The sequence below is a fragment of the Drosophila miranda genome, chromosome 2, assembly GCF_003369915.1.
Source record: "Drosophila miranda strain MSH22 chromosome 2, D.miranda_PacBio2.1, whole genome shotgun sequence".
NCBI lineage: Eukaryota > Metazoa > Arthropoda > Insecta > Diptera > Drosophilidae > Drosophila > Drosophila miranda.
The window spans coordinates 10507321-10530242 of NC_046675.1; the positions used below are offsets into that span (position 1 = coordinate 10507321).

General features: G+C 47.1%; 7 protein-coding genes across 13 annotated transcripts; 3 read left to right on the forward strand and 4 right to left on the reverse strand.

The window, feature by feature from the left end:
• Positions 1–23: 23 nt before the first annotated feature.
• Positions 24–1658, reverse strand: LOC108154722 (tRNA dimethylallyltransferase). Its single transcript, XM_017285084.2, has one exon. It carries the CDS (start codon positions 1448–1450, stop codon positions 86–88), a length of 1365 nt encoding a protein of 454 aa, XP_017140573.1. The 5' UTR covers positions 1451–1658; the 3' UTR covers positions 24–85.
• A 7-nt stretch (positions 1659–1665) lies between these two features.
• On the reverse strand, positions 1666–3754 carry LOC108154724. Of its 2 annotated transcripts, XR_001774998.1 has the most exons (3): positions 2636–3754; positions 2219–2505; positions 1666–2104 (listed from the first exon to the last, which is right to left on the reverse strand). XR_001774998.1 is itself a non-coding variant. In XM_017285086.1 (2 exons), exons 1-2 carry the CDS (start codon positions 3291–3293, stop codon positions 2273–2275), a joined length of 891 nt encoding a protein of 296 aa, XP_017140575.1. In that variant the 5' UTR covers positions 3294–3754; the 3' UTR covers positions 1666–2272. The 2 variants fall into 2 exon arrangements, 1 of the variants encoding a protein (XP_017140575.1); XM_017285086.1 differs by having other exon boundaries at positions 1666–2505.
• A 2128-nt stretch (positions 3755–5882) lies between these two features.
• On the forward strand, positions 5883–7686 carry LOC108154723 (aldo-keto reductase family 1 member A1). The gene is made up of 4 exons (XM_017285085.2): positions 5883–6119; positions 6535–6715; positions 6778–7465; positions 7525–7686. The coding sequence occupies exons 1-4, from the start codon at positions 6048–6050 to the stop codon at positions 7571–7573; spliced, it is 990 nt and encodes a 329-aa protein (XP_017140574.1). The 5' UTR covers positions 5883–6047; the 3' UTR covers positions 7574–7686.
• Positions 7615–11812, reverse strand: LOC108154717 (transmembrane protein 245). Of its 5 annotated transcripts, none has more exons than XM_017285072.2 (9): positions 11575–11812; positions 10899–11461; positions 10242–10844; positions 9646–10186; positions 9228–9406; positions 8757–9166; positions 8537–8692; positions 8331–8360; positions 7615–7841 (listed from the first exon to the last, which is right to left on the reverse strand). In XM_017285072.2, exons 2-9 carry the CDS (start codon positions 11421–11423, stop codon positions 7697–7699), a joined length of 2589 nt encoding a protein of 862 aa, XP_017140561.1. In that variant the 5' UTR covers positions 11424–11461; positions 11575–11812; the 3' UTR covers positions 7615–7696. The 5 variants fall into 5 exon arrangements, with proteins under 5 accessions (XP_017140561.1, XP_017140560.1, XP_017140559.1 ...); XM_017285071.2 differs by having other exon boundaries at positions 9228–9418; XM_017285070.2 differs by having other exon boundaries at positions 9228–9430.
• Positions 11813–12085: 273 nt separating this feature from the next.
• LOC108154726 lies at positions 12086–12535 on the forward strand (the record flags this gene model as incomplete). The annotated part of the gene is made up of 3 exons (XM_033390270.1): positions 12086–12194; positions 12250–12377; positions 12437–12535. Coding segments are annotated over exons 1-3 (231 nt in total), but the record flags the coding sequence as incomplete, so codon positions are not given.
• LOC108154725 lies at positions 12534–13449 on the reverse strand. The gene is made up of 3 exons (XM_033388613.1): positions 12933–13449; positions 12800–12877; positions 12534–12734 (listed from the first exon to the last, which is right to left on the reverse strand). The coding sequence occupies exons 1-3, from the start codon at positions 13386–13388 to the stop codon at positions 12582–12584; spliced, it is 687 nt and encodes a 228-aa protein (XP_033244504.1). The 5' UTR covers positions 13389–13449; the 3' UTR covers positions 12534–12581.
• Positions 13450–13699: 250 nt separating this feature from the next.
• Positions 13700–22650, forward strand: LOC108154715 (serine/threonine-protein phosphatase 4 regulatory subunit 3). 2 transcript variants are annotated; one of them, XM_017285066.2, is made up of 10 exons: positions 13700–14087; positions 16691–17088; positions 17168–17355; positions 17452–18390; positions 18459–18636; positions 18711–18966; positions 19032–19304; positions 19378–19511; positions 19583–20439; positions 20504–22650. In XM_017285066.2, exons 2-10 carry the CDS (start codon positions 16977–16979, stop codon positions 20603–20605), a joined length of 3039 nt encoding a protein of 1012 aa, XP_017140555.1. In that variant the 5' UTR covers positions 13700–14087; positions 16691–16976; the 3' UTR covers positions 20606–22650. The 2 variants fall into 2 exon arrangements, with proteins under 2 accessions (XP_017140555.1, XP_033244496.1); XM_033388605.1 differs by lacking the exon at positions 13700–14087 and adding an exon at positions 14114–14338 and having other exon boundaries at positions 16691–17087; positions 17158–17355.
• The last annotated feature ends 272 nt before the right edge of the window (positions 22651–22922 follow it).

Genomic DNA, 22922 nt, shown 5'->3' on the forward strand with positions numbered 1-22922 from the left:
TCATTTCAATAAAAAACAAAACATATCTCTCAAATTCACGTAGACGCCTTTATTGCCATGCCGTGTCTCCGGGGTCGGGTTTCGTTTACAATTCCTTATCAGCTTTCGACTGCTCCCTCTCCCTTTCCTGCTCCTGCTCCTTCTCCTTTCTGCGCTTTGCCTCCCGCCTACGCTTGTGCTTGTTGGACTTCAAATGCAACCCCCACTGATACTCGCCGACAAAGTGCCGCTCGCAGGTGGCACAAAAGTTGCTCGTCTCCTCGTTGAGATCGGCCCCGGGATGCACACGCTTGGCCATTGGCTCAATCTCGCAAAGTTGGTCACTGCGATAGCTGTCGACTATGGACTCGGCTCGTTGATAGACCCTCTCTTGCCAGGCGCTGACATCGCTGGTGTCCAGCTCGTAGAGATCGGGCACCTGGCGGTCCTTGCTGCCTAGAAATCGATTGTTGATCCACTTGATTTGCTTCTTCGAATAGCGGCGCGTGACCAACTTGAGCTCATCGCAGCAGGTACGCAGTAGATCGATGCCATCGGGCAGACCGTCCTCCTTGAGCTCTTCTTTGCTGGGCAATATGTAGCCATGCGTCTTTAGATACTCTTCAATCTTTTCATCCTGCTGCTCGTTGTGCTTGATTAGATACGGCACAAACTCCTTGTAGCCAATAGTTTGCAGCACCCCCAAGGTATAGGCCTGCACAGTGACGCCCTTGTACGTATCGTAAAATCGGCGCAGCTCCCTCAGCAGTCCTTGCTCCAGCATTCCATCCACCCGGCCATCGAGCCGTTCATTAAGCACGTCCTGTTGGCATCGGAGCCACAGAAGGATTGTGTGGGGATAGCGTAGGGGGCCGCCCAGACGGTTTCCTCCTGGCCTTTGGCGCTGCTCCGCTAGCTTTTCCGTCAGGGTCTGTCCGGTGCCCTGGTACACTTCAATGGCGCGCAGAATCTTGCGTCTGTTGTTGGGGTGGATGCGATTGGCGCTACTGGCATCGATGCTGGCCAGATGCTGATGCAGTGCGGCCGTTGTCATTGCGGACATCGCGTCATCTGCCAACTGTTCCGCCGTCGGGCTCTTGTTGCTATCCCCATCCTGCGTGTTCACCAAGATGTCCCAAAGCAGGGACTCAATGTAATAATTGGTGCCGCCCACGACAATGGGCGGCGTGGATTTGGCCAGCAGCCGCTCGATGATCGGTAGGGCGGCATTGCGAAAATGGGTTACCGTAAAAGGCTCAGCCGGTGTCGCCACATCCAACAGATGATGCCTCGCACGTGCTTGCTCCTCCTTCGTTGCTTTGGCCGTGGCAATATCCAAGTTTGTGTAGACCTGCATTGAATCTGCGCTTATTATCTCGCCCCCAAAGCGCTCGGCCAGTTCCAGAGAGAGCTTTGTCTTGCCAGTTCCAGTCGAACCAAGTATTACAATTAGAGGCACTTTGCGAATCATCTTTCCAACTAATTGAATTTAATTGAAAAAAAACTAAACAGAGTCCACACGTTCTGCGGCACGTGTGGAACTCTCGAATCTCAACCACCTGTTGATTCGTCCGATTGTTAGTCTTTCTAGGCTAATAAATGTTTGACACCCACTTTCTTATTAATAATTCTGTGTAATGATAATATTTAATGTTGACTTTGTCCCATAATTGTTTAAAAACTTACAAAAAACGCGAAACAGTTTAAAAAACGTTGTCGAGAGAGAGTGACCGTTTATACCGCTTGTATACTTTTCAGTATATTTTGATGTCGAAAGTGAGTTTCAGTATATGATGGGTATGTTCGGGCTTGCTCTCTTCGGGATGGGTTCGATTCATGGCATCTCAGACTCCAAGGATATCTAAATGTTATAAAGTATTCCTTCGGATAAAGAGAATATGTATCCAGATCGGGATATATATATAGGAATTTTAACAGAATTTAAGGGAAATAGGGTATACAAATGTCCATACCCTATACTATTGCATAGGTCTGCGACATTATCCATCGGTAAAGTATCAGGGTGGGGTGGTCACTATCAGGGATGACCTCTTCCAGAACCTGAAGGTAACACGACATCGGGTTGTCGAACGTGCTGTGTGGATGTGTCTTCGAGTACACCGATCTGCAACGTAACAAGGACGTTAGACGCGCTTGATCAAAGTTCGGTTTTATGGATAAGTCTGGTGATATGAGTATGTCTGGTGTGTTCTTAATTAACCTCTTTATCTGAACGTACTTGTGTATTTCCGGCACACAAATGGTCACACCTCCGACAGGATGGTTGGTAATGTTACTGTCCGCATGGACGTGTCTGATCATCAACCTCTCTGTCCCCGGCGGCAGTGCTGAACACTTCCTTGCTGGTGCCGCTCGATTCAGTGCGTCCAAGATTAGAGTGAACGCTGATGTTATGTTCTCGCACATTGTCTTTATACGTGCTGAGTCTCGGAGTGATAATACTAGCTGACCGTAACGTAGACTCAGCTGTTTCTTCTGTTTGCCCTTTGCTGTTTTCAGGTATGACTGGAAGTAAACGAAACAACTAGTGGGCCAGTGAGCGAGAATCCCGAAAGGGATTCACGAAAGGAATCCCCACCGAATCTCGATGAGGATCTCCAGTCGTTGAGCGCGTCCATTATTACAGATAACCCACCGTTTATCGCTCCGATGTAATCGCCCACCAGCAGCCTTGGTATAACGGCTACACCACCCTTCATCAACCAGTCGAGCCATGGGTCCGGCAATTTAAGTCCGCCTGTGACGAACGGATACGTGTTGGGGTCAGAACCATCGATACGGTTTTCTGAGGACACGAACGCCCGTGGGCACGTCTTCATTTTTCCGATTCTGGCGCTTGGAAATACCACGATGTTCAGCTCCACTATGCCGTTGTAGTCTGGCTTGGATACCGCTGATCTGGTACGGTACTGCAACTTCTTGGTGTCCTGGAGAAAATACGGATTCCAAGACAACATGTGGTACGCCTCCGCCTTGCCGTTACTCGTTGGCGTCAGTATGTCGAAGTACGCTGGCTTGCTTTTTCTGACCCTCATCTCGTACTGGCTGGATGATGTCAGCAAACTCAGATCGAATTGGGTGCTTTTAGCTGGTTCAATTAGCCAACCCAACATGTTGTCCGAAAGCGAGTAGTCCTCATCCATGATCAGCTCACCGTCAGGGTCCGTGGCACAGGTGAAGTTGTGCCCGAATTTATCCGCGACTGCAGCGACGTACCACCATGGGACATTCCAGCTGTAGTGTGTGTCTAGCCAGGCTGAGTTTACGTCTGCCGCATCTTTCCACTGATTCATCAGCCATCCCCAACGGTGTTGCCAGTCCACTTCGTCGACTAGTCTGTCAGTGTGCTCCGAAGTCTCAATCACAAAGCCATTAGTGAGCAGCGGCCAAAGACTCAGGTAGTCATCAGGTAAGCATCGCCATCTAGACAGTCACCCCAAGCTCCATTGCTGCCCAGTTGGTCAACCCCAGCATCAGCGCTCCATACGACAGCGCTGTGTTGTACACATCGACAGGCTTTTGTAACACGTGTCTGTCACTTTCGGGGTCCTGGGTGTACACGCCACACAGCCTAAGGATCCTCAGGTTTTCTGTGCTCTCCGTCAATTGGTATTGGATGCAACTCGATGTGTACTTCCACATCGCGGGATAGTGTGCGGTGTCTTTTTTACAGTTGACCTGCCCGTACGCCATGTACCCAAGTGGGTCAGTCCGCCATGACTGGTACGCCTTGATGTGGCTCAGGCGTGACTCGCTCTCCATGTCAGCCAGATCCGTCGCTGAGAAGTCTCCAACCATGATACCATCCTTTGAGTTGAACTCGGCCAGACCACGCACATGGTCTCTTTGCCTGTCACCCTGTTTCGGTGGTTTGTCAGGGGATGGGTGAACGCCGACACCATTCATCTTGGATGTTGCTAGAATGGAAGCCTTCACCTGCATCACCCGAAACTCGGCCCTCGTGCACATAAACTCGATCATGCGGTTGAGCGCCTGCACGACGTCCGTTGGACTCATCGGTCTGATGCTAGCGTCCGTTACGCGTCCAATGGCAGCATACAACTTCTTGGCGAAGTCGAACTCCCCTGATCGGGATGCAGCCAAACCTTTACACACGGCAAAGTTTTGGGCTGATGGAAAAGTCACTGCTGTGGAATCGACAACCACCAGACAGATGCGTTCGTAGTTACCTGGTATGTACACCGTGTCTGCCTTTGGTATGAAAGCCATCTTCATCAATTTGCCATCAGTCTTCTGGTCTCCAAGCACTGTGTAACTTGCCACAACGCGGACGGCGTGATTCCACCATGCTGTGGTTGTGAAGCTCATAATGTACGGGAGTAACCACGCCTGACCACGCCATGCTGACTTGACTGGAACAAAGACCACATTGGCGATGTCAACATCGGTTTTCGCTTTCGTCTTAATCATGACGCTGTCTGTGGCATTGCCGGAGACCAGTGCCGCGTACTCGTCGATTGTTCTGAAGTACAAGGTGCTCGTCTCGGATGCTGTCCCGATTTGCAGGTTATCCGATGATGACAGTGCAGGAGTCCACTTCAGCTCGCTTCCATCACGTGGAACGTATGTGTTCAGGCTGATTTCGTTCACTGCCGATGAAACGTACACCTGCTGGGATGGCTCCATGGTCAGAGCCTGATACAGAAGGAGCCTGACGGCCTCATCCAATAGCGGGATCGACTCAACATCCCCGACATGCATAACAGTGGCGACCGACTTCTGGTCTGGTCTTTCAGTCCGGGTATTGGTATCATGGCCCGTTTTGCACCAGTCTGGGAGATGTCAGAGTCAACTATCGCCTTCAGCTGTGTACCCAGTGCCGAAAAGGTCAAGTCTGGGAGTGACATGAAAACCGAGTTGTTGACGTCAACGCCAATAGCAGGAAGCCAGTCAATCGTCTGTTCATCGGCGTCGATGGTAATTGCCGTTATCAGCAAAGGGTCGGCCCACATGACGGGACTGTACTTGTTGAAGTCCTCCTCTAGTTTGCACCTCACGACCTCTGTTCCGCATGGCATGCAGGCGCATCCAACAGGGGCGGGTTTCGGTATTGGATCAAGAAACATACGCTGAATGATGGCGAACACTTCTGCCGCAGAAGCGGCTAGTTTCGCGGCTCTAGCCCGCTGGCCATCAATTCCATGCGTCGGGCCTCCCCCACCTGGCGCATTACTGGCCTGTGGTATCGGCGCCGGTGCCGGCGGGCCAGAATTGTTCGATGGCACAGGTGGTGGGGTGTTGTTTCCACCGCCGGAAGCCTGGTCCGCCCGAACCACCTGCTGCATCTCTAGCTCCTCCACCATTCCTTTGTGCTGCTGCCATCTGATCTTAGATGTCTTCAGTACTGTTGTTTGTGTTTTTGTGATCTTGTGCGCAGTTACAATTTGAGCTCCACGGAAAAATATACTCCGCACCTTCAAAGTCTTGTGGATTACAGCAGTCCACAAGACAGGAGAACTCTAGCTTTGATCACCGCCAATTATGAGATCTTGTAAACAAGACGAGAAATTGATAATATTCTATGGTGTTGATATGTAGCAAATGTGTAGCTACCATGTAGTTACCATGTACATACTATTTCAGTGGGAACGTATTTTTCGCGCATGAACAAAATTCAAATTTTAAACGAATTAAATGAATGTTCCGTTGGCTTCTAACTGTAATTGGCTCCATTTCTGTGACAAGTTCAGAATAAGTCTGTAAATACTAAGTCCGTGTACCCTTAGCAACGACCACAATAAACCGAACAGCATTACATGCAGCTAAGCGAGTCATCTTTCGATCATTAGAGCCTCCAACTAGTCAGACCGTATTTTAAAATGTGCATAATCCCACATGCTCCAGCTTTTGGGGGTCGTGTACCAGTGTAGATGCCGGCAACGTGACCATTAAACCATTTTTGTAAAGTTTAGAGATTGTTTTGTTGTTATCCAAACGTCGAAGCGACAGGTTGTGAAGCGGCTCGTTCGGATCTATACGATTACTAAGCTTCTCCAGTTAAGAAATCATTAAATATTCACTTAAAGATGGCTGGCGACAAGTATTTGACCTTCAACAATGGGCAAAAAATGCCTTTACTTGGCGTCGGAACATGGCAGGTAATTGATTATTGATTATTAATAATTATAGAATTAGCTGCTTAACTTTTCAGATAATTGTTCCTATAACTAAGGAAAGACGAAGAAGAATCCGACACGTCACCCACCTCCACTTTTTCGACACGATCAAGTCGTCGGATGCACTTCCCCCCAGGGAGGCAGATAGAATCTCTTCGTGCTTTGTGCTTAATGATGCAGACCGGTTTCTCATGCACAATAGAGCGTCATTTATAGCCGTTGGGAATCGACTTTCTCTGAACATTGTGAAGAGTAAACCAAACAAAAGTCCCAAATGGGCAAACACTACTTGGAACATACTAGAGAGTCCAAACAATATACTTGAATCATAGATTAAGTCTTATCGTTAAAACCACTTAACCACAATTTCGTCACACCACTCAATTGCCAATTGTAGGCCTCCGATGAGGAAATCGAGACGGCCATTGATGCTGCCCTGGAGGCGGGCTATCGCCATATCGACACGGCGCCAGTTTATGGCAACGAACCGGCCATTGGGCGGGTTCTTAAGCGCTGGCTGGATGCTGGCAAGATCAAGCGTGAGGAGCTGTTCATTGTGACCAAGCTGCCTCCCATTTGTAAGTGATTATAATATAATTAATGCACATTTAGACTTTTCAATAGACGCTTTCCTTGATAGCCAATCGCCCGCACGAAGTGGAGCCGACCATTAAGAAGTCGCTGGCCGATCTGCAGCTGGACTATGTGGACCTGTACCTTATTCATACTCCCTTCACCCTGAACATCAACGAGGATGGTAGCTTCAAGGTCGATGCAGAGGGTCTGCTTGAGGTTGATCCGACCACAAATCATGCTGCCATCTGGGTGGAAATGGAAAAGCTGGTGGAGAAGGGCCTGGCCAAATCTATTGGAGTCTCGAATTTCAGCAAGGATCAGGTGGCACGTCTGCTAAACAACTGCAAGATCCGCCCAGCCAACAATCAGATCGAGCACCATGTGTACCTGCAGCAGCGTGACCTGGTGGACTTCTGCAAGGCCGAGAACGTTTCCGTTACAGCATACTCTCCCTTGGGCTCCAAGGGTATTGCCGCCTTCAATGCAGGTGCTGGAATTGTACGCGATTTGCCCGATCTAATGGACATACCCGAGGTCAAGGAGATTGCGGCTGCACATGGCAAGTCCCCGGCTCAGGTTCTTTTGCGCTGGATCATCGACACAGGGCTCTGCGCCATTCCCAAGAGCACGAATCCAGCTCGCTTGAAGCAAAATCTAGATGTGTTTGACTTTAAGCTGAGCGACGAGGAGGTGGCCAAGCTGCTTGCCCTGGACAAGAACATTCGCGTGTGTGACTTTGCCTTCTTCCATGGGTACGACAGTAGAAAATTCTTTCATGACCTGATTACTAACCCATATTGCTTCTTTTCAGCGTGGAGAGACATCCAGAATTCACGTTTAAGAACCAGTACACTAAATAAAGAAAGTCTAAAGAATGCTCTACACATGCACATGCACCACATATATTATATATTCATATATTTCTCTTCTCACTGTTACCGGTTCTGCATAAATAGTAGCACACACAAATATATATTATATTCTTAACTGGTTTTCTTTGGGCTCGGCAGCAGCTGAAAAGTTTTGGTTATGATTTTCAGCTCAACAGGTTTTCCGCCAGACGCCGCCAACTCTGGCTTGGGCTTTTCCTCGTTTATGATCGTTCGGATAGTGTTCGTTTCGCTTGAGCTGGGGGAAACGACCTCTGAGATTAGTTAGGGCTTGGCGGATTTATTGTTAGTACACAAAGGAATTTATTTTTGCAACAAATTGGTTTGTTGAAAGCTTAAACAAATCACATGGTTACTGTAAGCAATTAGTAGCGAGCAATAAATCGATACATAATCAGCTACGGAAATGGTAACAAGGCGCTTCAAAGACTTTTCTTACTATATACAGAACAAGTTCGATTCGAGGTACATATTGTATGAAATTAATAAATAAGTTGCTTATATGGTAAGGGGACTGTTAAGACGGAATCAAAAACGAAACGAAATAATTGAAAAAGCAGAAGAATAAAACTGTCCTAAATGGATCGTGCCATCCTGAGTGGTATCATATTGGGCCAATCTCAATTTGATTGTCAAGCCTTTGGCCACAGCGTTTGTTAGTTAAGTTTTTTGTAGTTCGAGTATTAGAATGAAATTCGTAGTTCGTTGCTGTTCCATGCCAACTCACGTGGTCCGCATTTCCTCCTCTGAGCTGCGCCTGAAATACAGCACCAAGAAGATGGCATTAGTCCGGAGAAAATACACTTTTCGGTTGTCCAAGCAAACAAAAGCCAAAAGAGATTGCAAAAGAGATTGCCACTCACTTAAGTTCTTCCGCCGCACAATATTCACAAAGTTTAAATTTCATGAAAAAAACCAAAAATCAAAAAGTACCTGGGGGGATCCTGATTTGAGCGCATGGCCAAGGCGGCCACCTCGAAAATGCCAATGAAGAAACACAACATGAGGGGACCCAATATGGCCCCCTGCCAACCGATCCAGTACATGCCCCCTGCTATGGCCAGACCATTGAGATACGGATGTCCACCTCTGCTCAAAATCAGAATAAAATCATTCAATAAACAGCTGTTTTCACGTTGGGTGAGCCACTCACCCCTTCAGATCGGCATAGATGGCCGTCTCGAATGTAGAGGGAACAAAGAACTGCAGCAGGAACAATAGCAGTCCCGTATAGAAGCAGTCCTGAGCCAGCCAGAGTTCCAGAAAAGCGGGCACAGCACACCAGTAGCTCCCCAGGAATGGTGCCGCTGCCAGAATTGCTGCCAAGGCAGAGGGCAAGAACACAATTCTGGCCCCAAACACCGTGTGGACCAGCCACGTGAACAGCCCGGTGAATATGGAACACTTGAACATTGAGACTAGAACTACAGTAATGGAGTTCTCCATGCTATCGGCGATCTTAGAGCCAGAGGAGGAGTAGCCAAGGTACTTTGTTATCTGAAGCGGCGCATACTTTTCCTTGCTGCTGGAGAGGAGGTAGAACAAAGCGGTGAAGAAGACAATCTGCAAGAAGACAGCATGATTAAAGGTGTCTCAAGATCTATTAAGCATTCGGTTCACTTACCATATCTAGAATAAACTCGATGCAGGCTTGGCCTCCAGACAACACCAGCGACAGAATCTCGCCAGTCACTCCCATAATCATCGACAGATTCGTGCGAATTATGTGCCACAGGGACTCGGCCACCTCCAGGATAGTTTGCGTGTTGCTTTGCGCCCAGCCAATGATACCCTGTTTCGCCACTAAAACTAGCTCTTTAAAATGTCCTTTTGTTAAATAAATGTCCGTAGGTTAGCGGATGGAACATAGAATGAGTTGTTATTTCATAGAGACGCAGACGAACGTTACGGAAAGGGTTAGGTTAGGTTAGGTAAGTAGTTAGGTTAAGTAAAGAATAACATAATGACAAATCTGTTAAATTGTTACGTGGGAAAAATAAAGACAGGAACGCGGAAAGAGAAGTGGGGATATGGGCGCTTACCTGGATTATCAACAATTTCGCCAAAAGTGCTCTTCAGTGCATCCGTGGGCACCCGCGGCCCGTACGAGGTGCCCCTCTTATTGAAATCCACCCAATACTGGATGAGCCTGTCCCACACGTCGAGTATCTGATCCTTGAGCTTGGCGGCATGCACCTTATCGGCATCTGCAAGCCAATCGTCAATGTAGGTTTCTATCTTACGGCGACCATAATGGTGCGCATTGTCGAGCGCATCATCAATGGACGCCTGCATATTGGCCGGCAAAATATCAATTAGCTCAGGACGGTCTGTGATCGTCTTGTTAATTAGATCTTTTGTCAGGTAGGCAACTTCTATGGTCTCCGAATAAATGTTGACGCAAAAGAACACGCTCAGAATGATTATGCAGAACAGCATGGCAATGATCATGAGTATGGAGGTGACCGACTCTACAGAAGACTTCAAAGAATCCCGCACAATAGTGTGGATCCTGTAGTTGAGTTCCAGAACCCCCGGCAGGCATAGCGGCAGTACAGCCGAGTGATGTTCAATGGCCCAGGCCTGCAGTTATACAATAACATTAGAGATTATTATTGCATGTTTTCAGAGCACATACCCGCAATCCCAAGTACAATTCGTTGATCTTGCCACAGACAAAGTCGGTGATGCCCGTGTACGCTCCGAATTTGTATATGAGGTGAAGCAGCACCGGCACGGCTGCCAGGATGACCATCCAAATGTTTCGGTATAGCACATTGGCCAGGCAGGCGTAGAGGAGCAGCTTCAACATCGTACCGCTCTGTTGGCCCTCAGACATATCAGTGGGCTTCACGTCAAACGTATCCGTGGAGTCAACTGTATCGCTGAGAGAAATATCCTCCACATCCGACTGCAGCACATCCGGCCGGTCGCTGCTCGTTTTTCCACAGAGACTGAAATTACTCAACGATCGCTCGAAGTCGTTCTTGTCGAACAACATCTTGAGACGATGCAGATACGAGCCAGATCCCTCGCTTCCCTTCAGATGGTAGGCCGTGGAGGCGGTGACGTAGGCCATCACCAGCAGGAAGACGGGCACTTGGAGGGCGCCCAGGAAGCTGCTCAAGTACCCGGCTATCGCTATCCACATGGACTGACCGGCGACAACAAAGCGAGTGCTGTTTTCTGCACTCCAGAAGAAATGCACACAAGTGAGGTAGACCAGCACTAGGGCGATAATCTGGAACATAGAAAGGTATAGCAGCTGCTGCAGAAAACTAGAACTAGAATCTACCACAAAGACATTCAGAAAGCCAATGATCCGCACGAACAGACCGTGCGAGAAGGAAAGCCAATGCCAGATCGCGTATATGAAGCCCTTTGGTGCGTACAGGACCAGCAGCTTGATGCAGGTTGCCACACCACAGCCTGCCAGCAGAAGTTGCCAGTGCTCGCACAGCCATCCAATTAGCAAGCGGCCGCAGTGCTCCGTCGCCTCCACGGGGGACAGAAAAATCGATACCAGCACATTGGAATCTCGCTCCTCCATCCGCTGAAACCAGCTGTGAACGCTCTCCGCCAGCCTGCGCTTGAACGGAAAGAGTACGGCGCCCATGAGGAAGGCCCACAGCAGCGGGCGCACAAAGGGTCCCAGGATGAAGCACACAGCCACAAAAGCGCACACGCCCACTAGGAAGAGGAAGTTGTACATTGCCGCGCGAAAGCTTTCATGGTTCTGGGACCGCGTTCGAAACAGCCTGTTCATCACGCTGTCGAAGGACCGCTCTCGTCGAATGGGTATGGGTTCCGAGCGGTTCATTCTAAAGGCCGTTGTTAGTGTTTACAATCAGGAAAGAGCTGGAAATGAATACGTGATTAGCACCTAAAAGCCGAAACCCAAAACAGGCGCTACGCAATGCCCATATGTGGGTGCGGCCACGCCTGTTTTGGCTATTTTTGGCGGAACTTACTTTAATTTGACGTTGTGGACGAATCAACAGCAGTTGATTCACATTGCAGGCTGTGGATACAGATTCGGATGGGGTAACAGGCTGTGGCAGTTACCAATTTCGTGTGCTGGACGCGGGCAACAGACATCGAGGTAGGTGGGATCCTACTCTCGTTGCTGGGTGGGGCGGGGGGAGTGCACATAAACAAAAATACGTTGTTCTTTCTGCCAAATTACGTCAGTTTCCAGTTTCGAAAACACCTAAAATATACCGTCCGACCCTCAGAAATATACCAAAATATACCGTCTCATTTTAAAAATATACCGTAAATATACAGACGTCAGTTTCGAAATCACCTGGAGGTGACATATCGCTAGTTGTGGCAGTTCCCCGATAGGCACATATCGATACAAAATGCACGAATTAGCCCTGGCTAATTTTCAAAACAAAAGACGCCGATTCGAGCAGGGTGACCGTTTACGGTATTTTTTTGGGTCCAAAATGAGCCGACGGTATATTTACGGTATATCGGTATGTTTCGGTATATTTCTGAGGGTCGGACGGTATATTTTATCGATAAGTCCGCGGTCACACTGCTGGCTAATTTTCAAAACAAAAGACGCCGATTCGAGACGCCATGGGTGAGCATCAATAAATAAAACAATTTAAGCAGCAATTATAGCTGAATACTTGCAGATCTATCCCTGCAACAAGTACTCAACTTGCGGAAAGTGCAAGATGATTGGAATACTAGCACCGCCTGTTATCTGGACCTGTATCGCAAAATCATGAAGAAGTTGTATACTGCAGATCTCCGCAATTTGGTAGGTTTCCGCAACGCTCTCACTATGGCTCTTTAAATAAGTAACTCGTTCACTTTTAGCTAAACGGCGAGATCAAAATAATGGATGTTGAGCTCAATATACCCCAACTGGATCCAATTCCTACCGAGCCGGAGGAATACACGACCATGCTAGAGGTAAGAACACTTGTAACTAACAGACTCTCTTTAATAAACATCATAATCATCAGTTGAACAAATTGGAGGAACTCTGCCAGGCCACACTGATGGGTTCGTCCTTGTTGTAAGCGTGCTCCGACCGATCCTTATCGCTATTCAGCCAGTACCGATGCAGGATTTTATAAATATGCTGCAAGCACTCGAACGAGGGCGACTGGGTCTGCAATAGCAAAACGAAAATATACACATACTGCTGAGAAAAAGGAATGGAAGCGCAAGACTCACATGGAACAGTGGTATTATAGGTCGTTTCTTGAACATGCTGCCTCTAGTTCGCAATATTAACATATACTTCACATCCAACTACAATGTAAATGTCAATTAGAATTAAAAATAATCTGAACAATGATTGGCGTACGTTTTCAATCACTTCATTGAGAACTATGTCGTGGATGTGTCCGCGCTGAACACAAAAGACCGACTCCCGGCCGAAGGATCGCACCGTCTCTGTTTGCAGGGCCATATCCCAACTGTAGAATAGTTTCTCCGTTTTAACCAGACTCAAGGCGCTGCGAATGATTGCAATCCCAAGAGTTGTAATAATGAGAATGGGTGACAGGATGCGAGGCTGCCAAAAGCTAATTATGTCCCCAAGACACCAAACGCAGACAAAATAGACGGTCGACACGCAGAGCAGCAGCAGAAACCGATGCAGCTGCCTTTGAAACTGGGCCCCATGCTGGCGGTTCACCAGCTCTATTCGCACCACGTCCCCTCCATAGTTTTTGATGCACACTTCCAGATCCTCTTCTGTAGAGCCGGCATATTTCGCACCCTGGCTGTAGAATCGCTTTCTCGTCAATTCCGGTTCCATTTGGTGTTTATATATATTTACGATATTTCTGAGGGGCTGACGGTCACACTGCTGCTCTCTTCTGCAACGAATAAATGAGTCGACCTATAGAAAAGGGGTATGGACAACAGCCAAAAACAGTCACGGCATATTGCAACGCTTGTACGAACCTCACCTCGGCGTGTTATGACGAACAATATACCTTGACGCCAAAATGCCGATTTGTATGCCAAGGTATGTTAGGCAAAGGGGTGTGTTCTACCCTGCACTCGTTGCATTTTCCGGGCCATGTTGCATGTTGTCCATACCTCTTTTTCCACGCCAATTTCGCAGCGAGTAAATGATGGTAGCAAAAGAGATTGATGAATTCGTTGATTCAAGTGAAAAATTTCATAAAATTGTGGACGCGAAGAAATCACGTTAAAGGCAAGAGCACAATTGTGCTTCAATTCGGTTTTAAACATCATTCCAAGACGCGCAAATAGCCAGAGTGTCTTTAAGCAATTCCCATATTCCCCCCCACAAATTTGTCGTGGTCGGGTCAGCCAACGCTCGAGCGTCGTTCCGCGGAAAATTGTAAAATCATAATTATCCGAAAGATAAATTATTAGAAAGCGCGTGGTAAATAATAAATATGCGCAAGCGTAAATTTTATCAAAGCTAAACGAATGCGAACAAGCGCAGACACCAAAAACAAAGGCAGAAACAAGAAATTGCAGCGTGAGTGTAAAACTTTTTGGTAAAAGATCCAATATTACCCTTGCGGCTTCTGTGTTGTCTGAGCGTGTCTCTGCCCATGTGTGTGTGATTGAATGCGAGTGTATTTTCGAGTGTGTGTGTGTGTACATGATTCGTTCACGTACACCGCGTATGATTGCGGCCTTGCCTGACAGCAAAATTGGAAAAAATCCTACCAAATCCCTACTTCGGTTTCCCGGCTTGCCGCTGTCTGGGGTATTGCAAATTTGGAGGTAATTTCTTTGCTATTATTTTGTCCAAATTTATGCAACAACGCAAACGACGTCGCCGTGTGTTGAGTTTCGCTCTGTAGTGTGTTGAATTGAGGTGAGTTTTTGGCTTGGCTGTGTTTGTGTGCGCTTGTGGTGTGTACCCAATGTTTTTCTTACGTTTTCGTGTGCGTTTCAATTAAATTCAAAATTTGCTAATATCGGGGATCGGGGCAACGGTATACATTTAAAATGCGCTGCAGCGTCAAATCAAAACTCAATCCGTTGACAAGAATTGCATGTGTCACAACAATTTGTGGGTGGGTGTGTGTCCGTGTGTTGATTTGGGGGAAGACGGCATTTTTTTCTTGTACCTCTCGCTTCTTCTTCGCTGAATACGCTGCAATGTTTGCGATTCTGTTTTGTGCCTGTCATTCGCAATAATTCGCAATCATTGAATGAACCGCAAAAGAGACGGCAAAAAACCGATGTACTTGCTAGACGGTGCATGTGTGTGTGTTGTGTGTGCGTGATTGAGTGAGAGTTTGTGTGTGTATCGCATATGAAAATACAGAAATTAAAAATAAAAAAAAATTGAAATTTGCTGACATTGCATTTGGGCCAGAATGGGACATCGGGGTAGTATTTATTTCTGAATTTTCGAATTCTTGCCACGACCCGTCCCCGTCCCAATACCACCCCAAAATGTGCATACAGGAACAGACACACACACGCGCATTTGCGAATGTGTGGAGCAGGAGCGCGCGCGTATTCTGCACACATTGCCATGCATGCAAAAACAAGATACGACGCGCTCGTAACTGCTGCCGTTAAACAGGCTTCTTCTCCCCATTCTCTCCCCGCCATGCCCTTTTCCGCACTGTGCCATTCATTGTCCGGAGCGAACCCGCAAAGCCAGAATTCGCTGGCACAAAGCGGAATCGAAAGAAACAGACGCGCTCCCCCAAATGGTGTTCTGCATCCTTTCGTTTTTATGCTTACCTTTTCTTTTCTTCTCTTATTTCCTCTTCTTGCTTTCTTCAAACGCATACACAGCCAATTGCAGCTTTTGTGTGTTCATGTGTGCGTGTGTGTGTGTTCGAGTTCCCCTCACTTATCTCCATGTTCTCTTTGTTGCTGGGCTATAAAGCTTAGCAGAGTTGTCATTCTGGCCATTTCTCACTCTTTTATCAATGACTCCAGGCTCGCGAGCCGCCTCATTTTTGGCAGCCATTCAAATAGTCCAACTGCCGTTTATTAATAACCCCACTGGCCCAAAACATATCTTTTTTGTGTGCAGCTGATTGCGTAAACCTCTCTCTCAGCATTTGTTTTGAATTGCCTTGCTGCGTTTGTTTTGGTACAACTTCGCCAGCCGCTCGCTAGACCCCGGTGCTCGTCTTATCAGCACGGAATTGGCCTATGCCGCTTCGTTGGAACATCTGCATACATATAATATGTAGCGGGTATTCCATATAAATCGTATACCGTGTACCGTAAACCGTTTCGTATCTCCCCATCGTAATCGCCGTGCAAACCGAGTTAGAGCGGCGCAACACGCATATATTTTCATCACTCAACCTTGAAGAGGGGGGAAGTGCGCCTGTCGCCTCGGTTAAGGTTTGATATCGATGAGTAGTGATCTAGGGTGACGCAAATATGTATGTGGTATCCACAACGGTCACACACACGCACACTACCCCATCGATGACGTAGCTTGCGTTCGTTTTTTGTTCTGTTTACACACAGTATTTTTATACACTGGCTCTCATTGATTTTCGCCGTGTCTGTACGATAGTCTAATACTGGGTGGATGCCATGCCACCCACTTACCCGCTCTCTCACTCGCACTCTCGCCGCTGTTTGTTTTCGTCGCGCGCGTGTTTGGTCTCGCTGCTGGCCCCACACACAGTATGCTGCCGGGAAAGAGCGAAGATTGTGTTGTGGAGAGTTTTGCTGCTGGCGTGGAGAGATCTAATGAAAATTGTTTTAATGTTTGTAAACAGACCGGGCAAAAGTAAATTTTCTTTTGGTTTTTTGGCATTTCTCGTTTCGGTGTGGGCTTCTCTCTCTCTCTCTCTCTCTCTCTTTCTCTCTTTGAATGCACCCATACACCGATATATACATGGCCAGGCACGCAGACACGACGACACCATAGAGGTGCTGCAGCAGCTTTCACATTTCATTCATACATTTTTGAATTTTCTGCGAGATTCCATTTACAATGTGGCAAAAATTCAACGATTCGTGCAACAGAAGCAACAGAATGACGTCACCGCTGTGCGACTTGTCAAGTGCAGCGTATTGAATGGGGATCTTCTTCTTTGTTTTTTTTTTTTTGAAATCTTAATAATCCGCATTTAAATTTCTTTCCAGCGTGGCATTGTGTACAACCGGACCGGAACAGGACCCCCCTCCAACCGGCGCTGAACTATCAGCATAACATGGATGTACAAGTCAAGCATAGAGATTAGCCGAATCCTTTGAATTTTAAATTCAAAATCATAATTTAATTTAGCCTAGTAGCGTAGCCTAGTCTAGCCCCAGAAATTGTGGTTCCAAGCCACAGAACGCGTAAAAGAAAAGCACAGAAAAAAGCACATTGAATCCTAAAGCTACGAACGAGAACCCCAAAACCGAAAACCAAACCCAAGGCCTAATCATGACTACGGATACCCGCCGACGCGTCAAGTTGTACGCACTGAATGCGGAGCGGCAGTGGGACGATCGTGGCACGGGGCATGTCTCCTCGACATACGTCGACCGATTGAAAGGTAAGTATATAGCTTACATTGTGTTCTATCGGGCCATGGGCTAAGCTAAGTGCCGTTTTCCTCCCAAACGATCTTGCAGGTATTTCACTACTGGTGCGCGCCGAATCGGATGGATCGCTGCTGTTGGAGAGCAAAATACAACCCGATACCGCATACCAAAAACAGCAGGACACGTTGATTGTCTGGTCCGAAGGCGATAATTTTGATCTGGCTCTGAGCTTTCAGGAAAAAGCTGGTTGTGACGAGATTTGGGAGAAGATATGTCAGGTTAGTACCAGTAAATGTGCTCCTGCTGGATCTGCTCCTCCTGCAATGTCGATGGCATTTGTCATACGTTCTTCGCTCTTCCATTAACTGCTGCAGGTCCAGGGCAAGGATCCTTCGGTGGAGATTACACAGGATATTGTGGAGGAGTCGGAGGACGAACGCTTCGAAGACATGTCGGACACTGCACCACCCATCGAGTTGCCTCCGTGCGAGCTGTCACGGCTCGAGGACATATCGGAGACAATCCAGAGCTGTCTATCCACGCCGTTGCGCAAGGAGAAGCTGTCGATGGCCCTGGAATCGGAGAACTACATTAAGAAGCTTCTGAATCTGTTCCATGTGTGCGAGGATCTCGATAACACCGAGGGGCTGCATCATCTGTTCGAAATATTCAAGAACATCTTCTTGCTGAACAAGAATGCCCTGTTCGAGATTATGTTCGCCGATGACACCATCTTCGATGTGGTCGGGTGCCTCGAGTACGATCCCAGTGTGGCCCAGCCGAAGAAGCATCGCCAGTACTTGAAGAATTGGGCAAAGTTCCGTGAGGCTGTTCCCATCAAAAACCCGGATTTGCTAGCCAAAATCCATCAGACGTTTCGTGTGCAGTACATACAGGACATCATTCTACCCACGCCGTCGGTTTTCGTCGAGGACAACATGCTGAACACGCTCTCCAGCTTTATATTCTTCAACAAGGTGGAGATTGTCACAATGATCCAGGACGACGAGCGGTTCCTGCTCGACCTTTTTGCAGTGCTCACGGATCCAACCACTGGCGACACAAAGCGCCGCGACACGGTCCTATTTTTGAAGGAGTTCTGCAACTTTGCCCAAAACTTGCAGCCCCAGGGCAAGGACTCGTTCTACAAGACGCTCACCTGCCTGGGCATATTGCAGGCGCTAGAACTGACGCTGGTCATGAACGAAAAGAAAACCAAGTCGGCCTCCATCGACATACTCACGGCAATTGTGGAGTTCTCGCCGCTGGTTGTGCGCAACTACACTCTGAATCAGGTCAATCGGCCGGAGGGCGTAAGTTTCCACCAATAAACGAGTGGTTTCCCCATAGAGTAATGCAATTCTTTTATATGTATATATAGGAGCGTATGCTACTGAACATTGCCATCGAACAAATGTTGAACGACTCGGAGCCGGAGCTGGGGATTGCGGTGCAGTTGATGGGGATCGTTAAGATCCTGCTGGAGCCGGAGAACATGCTCACCGAGAAGGGGGATTTTCTCAATTTCTTCTACAAATACAGTGTTCAGACTTTAGTTGGTAAGAACATACAATATTCGATTGTGATTTCCGGGATAACAACTCTCCGATCTCCTTCGATCTGTGCTCCATAGCTCCGCTGATTGTGAACACGCTGGGTGACCGTCCGCAAAACGAAGATTATCAGACTGCACAGCTGCTTGGCATTGTTTTGGACATACTGTCGTTCTGCGTTGAGCATCATAGCTACCACATTAAGAATTTCTTATTGCAAAAGGATCTCCTCAAGAAAATTCTGGTGCTGATGAAGAGCTCACACACGTTCCTTGTACTCGGCGCCCTGCGACTGCTGCGCAAGATAATTGCACTCAAAGATGAGTTCTACAACAGGTAATAAATGGCAGAGGATATATGTTAGAGCTAGTGCAACCATTTATGCCTTCTTCCTTTAACAGACACATTGTCAAGTGCAATCTATTTGCGCCGGTTGTGGATGCCTTTATTCGTAACAATGGCCGCTACAATCTGTTGGAGTCGGCCATCCTGGAGTTGTTTGAGTTTATAAAACTCGAGGATATCCGCACATTGTGCGTTTATTTCGTGGAGAACTTTAGCAAGATATTTGATGAAATCGAATATGTGCAGACATTCAAATATTTAAAGAATCGCTACGATCAGTACCAGGATCGGCTCAAGGATCGCGACAAGATGGAAAACCGTACAGATGGGTAGGTGTTTGCCTTGTTTTCACTCTTCGTAAATGGTTTAACTCATTTTCTGTTTGGTGTGTAATCGATTTAGTGGCCTGCCGATCATACGCAGTGGTGGACGGTTTCGTCGGGATCAGCGTCAAATGGAAGAGGAGGAAGAGATGTGGTTCAATGAAGAGGATGATTTCACTGAAGAAATCGATACATACAACAATGTCATCAAATGTAAGTCGTCCTGCCCACTCTGGAGATACTCCTGGGTATTAAATGTCCCCATCCATAATGCAATTTTTCAGCCGTCAGCGAAAAGAACGGCCCGCAAAACCAATCACCGCAGCAGAAGTCTTCTCCGCCGCACAGTACGTCACCCCACAGCGGTTTACTGGGTAATCTGAATTCCACAGCGACAGCCACTGCCACTGCCACAGCAACAGCCACTGCCACTGCCACATCTGTATCGGCAGCAGTTGCTCCCGTGGCCAGTGGAAGCAGCAGCCCAGAGGCGGGCATTGTCGATGAGCAGGCCCAGGCTACAGTACATCTGGCCGCGGCTGCCAACATTGCACTGCAGCATCACCAACAGCAGCAGCAGCAACAGCAGCAGCAGCAGCAACAACAGCAGCAGCAGAACCCATTCCAGCAACAGCAGACACAGCCTGAGATCGCAGAACTGCACCAGCAGCTGAGCGGTGTGGAGACGCCGCAGAATCAAGAGTTGGTGCTTTCGCCGTCGCCCACAGAAAACGCCTCTTCATCATCATCATCGTCGTCATCATCATCATCGCTTGAAGCGTCCACGTCATCTTCGGCGTCATCGTCCTCGTCCTCATCGTCACTGCCGAGTACGTCGGCAGCTGCTTCTCATTGCGATTCGGCGACAGTAGCTCAGGTGGTGGCCAGTCAGTTTTTAACGATCGCGATCGCAGCGTCCGTGACAGCGGCAGCTACATCGGCTGCCCCCAATCTGGCTCCAGCACCAACTGTGGCCGATCCCGACATTGAGCCCGCCGACTCACAGCCGACTCCCGGCACCACAAGCGAGCTCGATGGACTTCTCGGCCAGACTGTGACGGAGAAGGATTTGGTAGCGTCCAGCATCGACGACAGCACGGACTCTGCGAGCAGCGAAACGGACAAGTCGACGACCAAGAAGGTAAAACCAAATAGACTTAAAAAAAACTATGGATATTGTAACATCTCCTTTTCGATGCTTACAGGGCCTGGTCGATTATGAGAGCGACTCCGGGGAGGATGATGACGACGAGGACGAGGACGACTCTGATGGGCCACAAGCACAAAAGCGCGCGCGTCTGGCATAGTTGACAGATGCGGAGCAGCAGGGCGGCATCAATTATAAATTAGTACACACATAACCCACACTTACACACCCACACTAACACACACACACAAACCAATACCAACACCAACACCAACGAACGGAACGTGGGGAAGGAGGAGCCGACCAGAAGGACTTCGATTATCGGTGGTCAGCCAGCTTGGTAATGCATTTTGCAGCAACTACAGGCACAGTAGACCGCAGACAGCTAGCGGACGGGAGACGGGAGATAGCGGTACGATGTAAGATCGAACAAGAAAACATAAAGTTAAATTTTAGCATAAAAATTTATTTTAAAGGAAAGCGAACACCTAAAAGTAAAACAAGAAATTATAAATCTTACTTTACTAAATTAATAACGAAACAAGCATATATATATCTATATATATATAGATATGAATATGTATATACATATATATTCAAATATATATGCATATGAAAATACAATTAACTATGTATGTGTGTCCAGCCGCACATAGCCGATCACCGATCAGCGATCAGAGGCATCCTACAGAAATGTGCTACGTGCTCTGTTGTGTGCGTTTTGTTTGAAAAAAGTTGGAAAAGCATTAACGAAGAAACCAAAATAAACATGTATTTAGTAGTAAAACAGAGACACTTGCAACACACACGTACACACACACACAAACACATGTGCGCGCAACGCAGGAAGAGAGGGAAGAAGAAGGATAATGAATAATGAGTGGCTAGAATAGAACAGATCCTTTAACAGATCCTGTGAAGTTGGCTGGTGGCAGGAATGTTGTGGAGAAATCTAAAATTTTGTGCAATATTTGGATAATATTTTTTGTGGTATTTTAAAGACAATTGCCCTATAGTATTTTTCCTATATCGTAGTTATATTTTAAGAGTTGATTTCCATTATCATCTAACCTATCTATCGGACAGGTCTGGTCTGCCTGCGAATCGCAGTTTTATATTTTTGTATATTAAAGCGCTGTCTACCCAACAACGACACTTTCAGTAAACAAATCATTGGGGCAAGGTCCAGCCTCCCCCAGAGGCTGAGGCTTATCTCACTGAATTGTAGTACGATGTAATAAAGATCTTGTAGACAGCGCTGTAATGTTTTCAAGCAGAGTAAAAATATGCACATATAATTGTAAAAAAGTGTTAATTCCCAAAGCAAAGCAGAGAAATTAAATCTATACATTTATATATATATATATTCCGATTAAGACTATACGCTTACAGCGTGCAATTGTTTTGTAAATACCAGCAAGAGTTCCCCCCCCCCCCCCCCCCCCCCCCCCCCCCCCCCTCCGGCCAGGCCAGCTTGACAATTTCTGTTAATACATTCAGTTAGTATCACATCCAACAGCCCACTCTCGACCCAATGAGCCTTGTATATAATTTAGTATGCCTCTATATCGATAATTAGACGATAATTGTTCTTGCACCACTCGCGACAGTAACAGTAACAGTTGCAGTTACAGTAAGACTAGAAATTGAGGATGGTTTCGTGCAGATTGAAAGATGGAATTGTCTAGAAACAATCTCTCGCTTTTGTTGGAATCCGTGTAGAAGGAAAGAAGGAGCGTTGTCTGACTGTGTAATTAATCAATTGTTGCGTTACTTTTGAACCATTATCGAACCACACACACACACACACGCAAACACACATCATTGTAAGCAAGAATAAGTAACTAATTATAATGATTACAAATAGAACGTAAATTATAAAAGTGGGGGGAAACAAACCAACAAACAAACAAACAAACAACAAATAACAATAAAAATACAAATAAAATAGTCTTCTTACGTTTTCCATGTAAGTTTCTTCATATTAAATATAGCATAAAACATAATTTGTATTAAACGAATGTAGAGGGAGGCGGCACATACCGGAGTCACAGCCCTAGCCCCAGCCCCAGCCTCAGCCTCGGTCCCGATCCTGATTCACCCACATCCGGAAAAAAAACAAAAAAAAAAACCATATCCCCAGACACTGACTGACGTTTCGTCCTTGATCGCCAGAAGTAATAAAGTTATTTGTTAATAATCGTATCTGCCATGTGCGTGTGCGTACTGTACTACATTTATTTATTTTAGTGTTTAAACAAATGCATAATTTCAACTAAGAATCCACAAGCAACTCTCGCCGCAAACGGTTTCGTTTTCCCTGGAGCCACCAACCGATCGTATCGTTTCCCCTCCAACTCCCACACCACACCCCAGACACATTTGCACCCCTATAATATAGCTGGGGAGTACAGATACAGATACAGATACATATATCCTTCCAAGTTGTTGGTTTTGTTTGATTGATTGATTGAACT